This window comes from Aedes albopictus, chromosome 3 (genome assembly GCF_035046485.1).
Source record: "Aedes albopictus strain Foshan chromosome 3, AalbF5, whole genome shotgun sequence".
Classification (NCBI taxonomy): domain Eukaryota; kingdom Metazoa; phylum Arthropoda; class Insecta; order Diptera; family Culicidae; genus Aedes; species Aedes albopictus.
In genome coordinates this window covers 309,429,985-309,434,644 of record NC_085138.1, presented here as the reverse complement: position 1 = coordinate 309,434,644, position 4,660 = coordinate 309,429,985, and the positions used below count along the sequence as shown (strand labels likewise).

The 4,660-nt window shown below is 41.7% G+C and overlaps 1 protein-coding gene across 1 annotated transcript; it reads right to left on the bottom strand.

The window, feature by feature from the left end:
- Positions 1-766: 766 nt before the first annotated feature.
- On the bottom strand, positions 767-3,426 carry LOC109431048 (activator of 90 kDa heat shock protein ATPase homolog 1). The gene is made up of 3 exons (XM_029865662.2): positions 2,328-3,426; positions 2,127-2,262; positions 767-1,550 (listed from the first exon to the last, which is right to left on the bottom strand). Exons 1-3 carry the CDS (start codon positions 3,092-3,094, stop codon positions 1,416-1,418), a joined length of 1,038 nt encoding a protein of 345 aa, XP_029721522.2. The 5' UTR covers positions 3,095-3,426; the 3' UTR covers positions 767-1,415.
- Positions 3,427-4,660: the final 1,234 nt, after the last annotated feature.

Sequence of the window (4,660 nt, the reverse complement as noted above, 5' to 3'; positions counted from 1 at the left end):
AAAATCTTTTAAACATACTGTTTTTTAAGTGGGGTATTTGTGTTAAAATCTTACGATACATAACTTGAAAAAGTGTAGTGAATCCCGCTCGATCCCGTTGTGATTTGCATATGTATCGAAAGGGTGTAAGTTCATGCAAAACATAGCGTGGAAATTAGCTGCTAATAGCCGCTATTCTGTATGATCTATCCCCCTAAAGTTGGTATAAAAAAGTAAGAAAAACATTCCTAAGTCTTTTAAACGAAAAGATAACCATTTGCTGTCTTCAGAAAAAATGTGTATTTTTGCAGTATCTACAACTTTGCCGAACATTGGAAAACTGGGAAAATTCATTCTAATAAGATATTTCGAAAAATCAATTTTAAGGGACATATACACCATTTTTGCCCTATAACTTTATTAAACTGCGAGATAGAATTTTTTGGTCTTCGACAAAGTTTCTTCTGAATACATTATCTACAATATTTTCTTAGACATTTTTCAATTTTGACGTAAAATAAAAAAGTTAATTTTTTTATCTAAGTGTATACCACCCTTAAGTAAAATTTTATTACATCAAAATAAAGTACTTGTAAAATGAAGAAACATTGTAGAAGACCACATAACGCTAATTCAAATAGTTTCTGAGTAAATGCCCATGTCCCACTTTTTTTGATTTCGTCCCACTGTGTGCCGTAAGCGCAAACATTAGTAATATATTCATTCAGAGCGCGGGCCCAATTGATTAAAAAGTAGTGGCATTTCTTTCATAAAACGAATCATCTAGTTTTCTTTTGTCGAATGTTTATTCTCACTTTCTTTCTCCAAAGAAGCGACAATAACGTAGCGCTTAAGGTTTGGGTATTATCCTAGGAGTTTAGGTTATCTCACTTTGTTTGTAAAACGCAAAAACGCTCAATCAGAGTCTGCAAAAGGCTTATAGTCGCTCGGACCGTTTGTACCAGCAAGACAAAAGAAAAAAGAATTCAAATTTTACTTTCCAGACTAAAAGTAGTTTTTTACTGCTTTGCTAAGTCATAAATTAACGTTGTAAACTAAACAATAAACGGAGAATAATCTACTTCACTTGCGTTGTGCCGATTCGTGCTAAAGTACCGAATTTTAAGAAGCCGGGAAAGTCAAGAACAACCATCCGAACCTCGAAGCGCCGTCCTGCGCGTTTAGAATCATTCCAGAAGAACAGCAATCTTTCCCCCATTTTTTTTTTTAGCAAACTTTCAATTTTCCAACGATCCCAAAAAACGCTGATAGACCTCTAACTTTGATGCTTTGTTTAGTGTAAAAACAATTGTGTTGTTGTGTTACTCCGTGTGAATGACTTTGCTCGGATCACCGACCTACGTTCGTTTGTTTTTGTTCAGCTCACTCAGCAGTCAGTACTTACTTCCGGCGGGCGGCACTCGGTGGTGTAGTGGTTAGTACAGAAAACTACCGAATCCGAACGCGGATCGAATACTGTCCCAGTAGTAACGGTTCCAGTTGGCCCTCGTGGCCTCGAATTCGGCCGTTGGGATGAGTGTTTGGGTGAGTTTCAGCTCGGTGTGGTCCTCCTGTAACGAGACGGTGCGATAAGTTGAAATTGTGTAAATTACAACTTCTGATGATAACAGGTGCTACACAGACGAAGCAGTAAACTAGTTGGTAAATCAGCAAGAGCATGCTAAGAGTGAAGGGTTCTCAGTTTATAAACTTTTTGTAATGAAAATTACAGGTAATAAACGTGGAAGTGTTTATATAACACTAGAAGCTGACTTTGCCCCAGTGAGGCATCATTCTCAATAGACATAACTTCAAGGATTCTAAACTACTTTATTATTCAAATAACGGCGCCGGTCACGTCCTTACGGATATCTGGGAAGGATAGGAATGTTAGTGTGACATTCGTTGTTACTAAGGAACCGAGACAACCTTTGCATTTTTATGGCTCTCACGCAAAGGAGTTTTAGATAGTGGGAAGGAATGAAGCTATATGATCTACATGCAGCTACATGAGCATTGACCATGCAGTTACATGGCTCCCAAACATTTATCCCTCATCACGAATCGACAACTTAGATTGGGGTTCCCTGTTTGGAGGACTTTTACTCACAGAACGGGTGATCCGTAATGCTAATCTATCAGCTTACCTTCTGCTCCAGTTCCATCACAACGTTAGAATAATGTCCGGCAGGCCACTGCTTCAACCGCCACGTTTGAGTTATCTTTTTGTTTGGAATAATTTCATCATACTTTCCGCTGACGTTTCCTCCAAATAGTACGAACCTAGAAAAAGAAGATAACATCAAAATTGACAACTTACCAATCGGAATTATCTCCATCAAACTTACTCTCCACCCTTGAACAGATCCAGTTTGACGTGACCCCGCGTAAAAGCGGTCACCATGTCCGTTCGGGTGAGCGCCTCGTACAGTTCGTTCGCCTGGCACTGAAACCGCTCAACGGTTTCCAGTGTTTTCACGTCCAGCTTGCAGCCGACGTTCTTCGGTTCGCTAATCACAGTTTGCAGTTCGATTTTTTGTTTGTTGAAACCGCTGGCATAGACGGTTTCCTTGTCCGGCTTCACCACATTGGCCCCATCCTGCTCGGTGCCCTTCTTTGGCAGAATAAGGCCTTTGGCAAAGTCCCTCTTCAATTCTTTGATGTACGTGTCCAGTTGCTTCCGCAGCTGGTCCCGTCCGACGTTGTACATGAACACTTTCAGCTTCTCCGAGGCACTGTTGGATTCGTCCACGGAAACCGTCAGTTCCACCTCGTCTACATCGTTCTCCTCCGAAAGATTCGGGATGGAAACCTTGCCGGCCACGTCCTCGTCGTCAACGGTGCCCTTCCATTTGAGAACAATGTTCCACTCATAGAAGAATATGAGCTTCCCTTTTCGGTTATTGGCCGTGGCTTCGCCATCCATTTTCTCGATTTCCACAATTTTGCACTCCTGTCCGGAACTGCTGATGACAAAGTCCTGCAGCAGGGCTTTCAGCTTGTCCTTGGACCATGGTGTGGCGTTTTTCTCTGTCCAGTGCCAGTTGTTGACGTTTGTGGCATCGGGCCGCTCCTCAACAATCCAACGAGGGTCTCCTTCGCCCCACTTGGCCATTTTCCAGATGAGGAACGCAAGAAATTTCACCTGGCGAAATCTTCCAGAAAAAAAAATCAATTTTTGAGGTTAGTCTGGCAGACCAGGCGACGGCACTTTTCCAGGCGTATCACAGCCAAAAAATCCAGCAAATTCGTTTTTCTTGATGCAATTTCCTTTCGAATTTCGAATACACCCAAATGGACCACCACTTCACCAAAAGGAAGTTATTTTTAACGCCGATGTTTGCTCAATGATTTTTTCTGCAAAAATGACTGCTGCTGCTGCTATCAAAGACGACGACGGAAGAAAAACACCGCTGTCCTCAACAAGGAATGATTCTAGACTGTTCGGCAACTTTCGGGAAATCGATTCTCGCTGTCGCTGGGGGTCCCGCGAACTGTCAAACTGGTCAGTCACGTTCACGAAAAGTATACGAAAAGTCAAAACAGACGAAAAGAAAAAGATCGAAAAGATGACATTTCTCTACCCAGTGGAAAATATATCAAGCATAACAATTAAAAACGGTTACAAGCCGAAATGATTCTATGGAATGTGCGAAATAATAGTAGGTAATCCTGATCTGTTTAAAATTTAATCATTTTTGTCATTCGCGGCCTTTAAACACATATCAGTTTAAAAAGTATACTGACGGCATTTAATAATTTAAACTAAGCCAGATTTAGATGAGACTATTTTTTCACGCGTTTTAATTAGCCCGAGATCAGCCATGTTGGGAAACTCCACTTCAGCCAAGACTCCAGCTGCTTTCCAGCATTTTCCGTTGAAAAACTTTTTCTAAGGATGGTCCGCGGGTGCAGAGGTAAGTGTTGAAATCAATAATATTGTTACCGGACGACAACAGGTTGAAATTCAATGTTTTCTAGGACACATCGTTCAGCAGGGCAAAACCAGACAGATTCCTTCACTGAATGCACAACGATGGGAATGTGTTGCTGCTTCCGAGGCTGCTTCCCCATCATCGCCCGCCGGAAACTTCAAAAAGTGGAACTAGTTCTAGCATCAGTTTGCGTGTGCAGCTCCGGGTACAGGTAACGGCATCAGTGGACACGAAGGAAACTGCGATGGATGATTCTCTCCGTGATGGTGGATTCCGCAACGGTGGCGGCAGTGCTGGTGAACCCCCACGTAGGGCAGCGAGAAGCAATTGAGCCCCGTCCAAACCGGAAACGTTCCTTTTCGACGCCAAGTAAAACTCGGACGCGGCGGAAACAAATTCCGCGAATCATAGGACCACTGCCGGCTGTTGGTGTTAATGGATAAGCAGCGCAACGGGGACGGTCAGAACACTGGACATCACCGGGCGCGAGAAACCGGCGAATGATTACCAAGATTGCCGAAAATATTGAATATTTATTCCTAAATCTATTCAAATAAAATTTTGCCAATTTAATTTATTCTTAATTTTTTTTTTCATTTTTTCTATTGAAAACAAAAAGCAGCAATCTAAGCAAATTCTCGATAAATCCAGGTTAAACTAGCATAAATTTTTACAACTTATACTAAAATTTGTTTTTATCAAAGTTATACTAGGCCAGTATAGCCTGCATATAAACTAAGCTTGGG

Coding starts and splice junctions, on each gene's coding strand:
- LOC109431048 (XM_029865662.2), bottom strand. CDS start 3,094: ATGGCCAAGTGGGGCGAAGGAGACCCTCGTTGGATTGTTGAGGAGCGG. Junction 2,263..2,327: donor GATCTGTTCAAGGGTGGAGA/GTAAGTTTGATG, acceptor TTCTTTTTCTAG/GTTCGTACTATTTGGAGGAA. Junction 1,551..2,126: donor TGATGGAACTGGAGCAGAAG/GTAAGCTGATAG, acceptor GTCTCGTTACAG/GAGGACCACACCGAGCTGAA.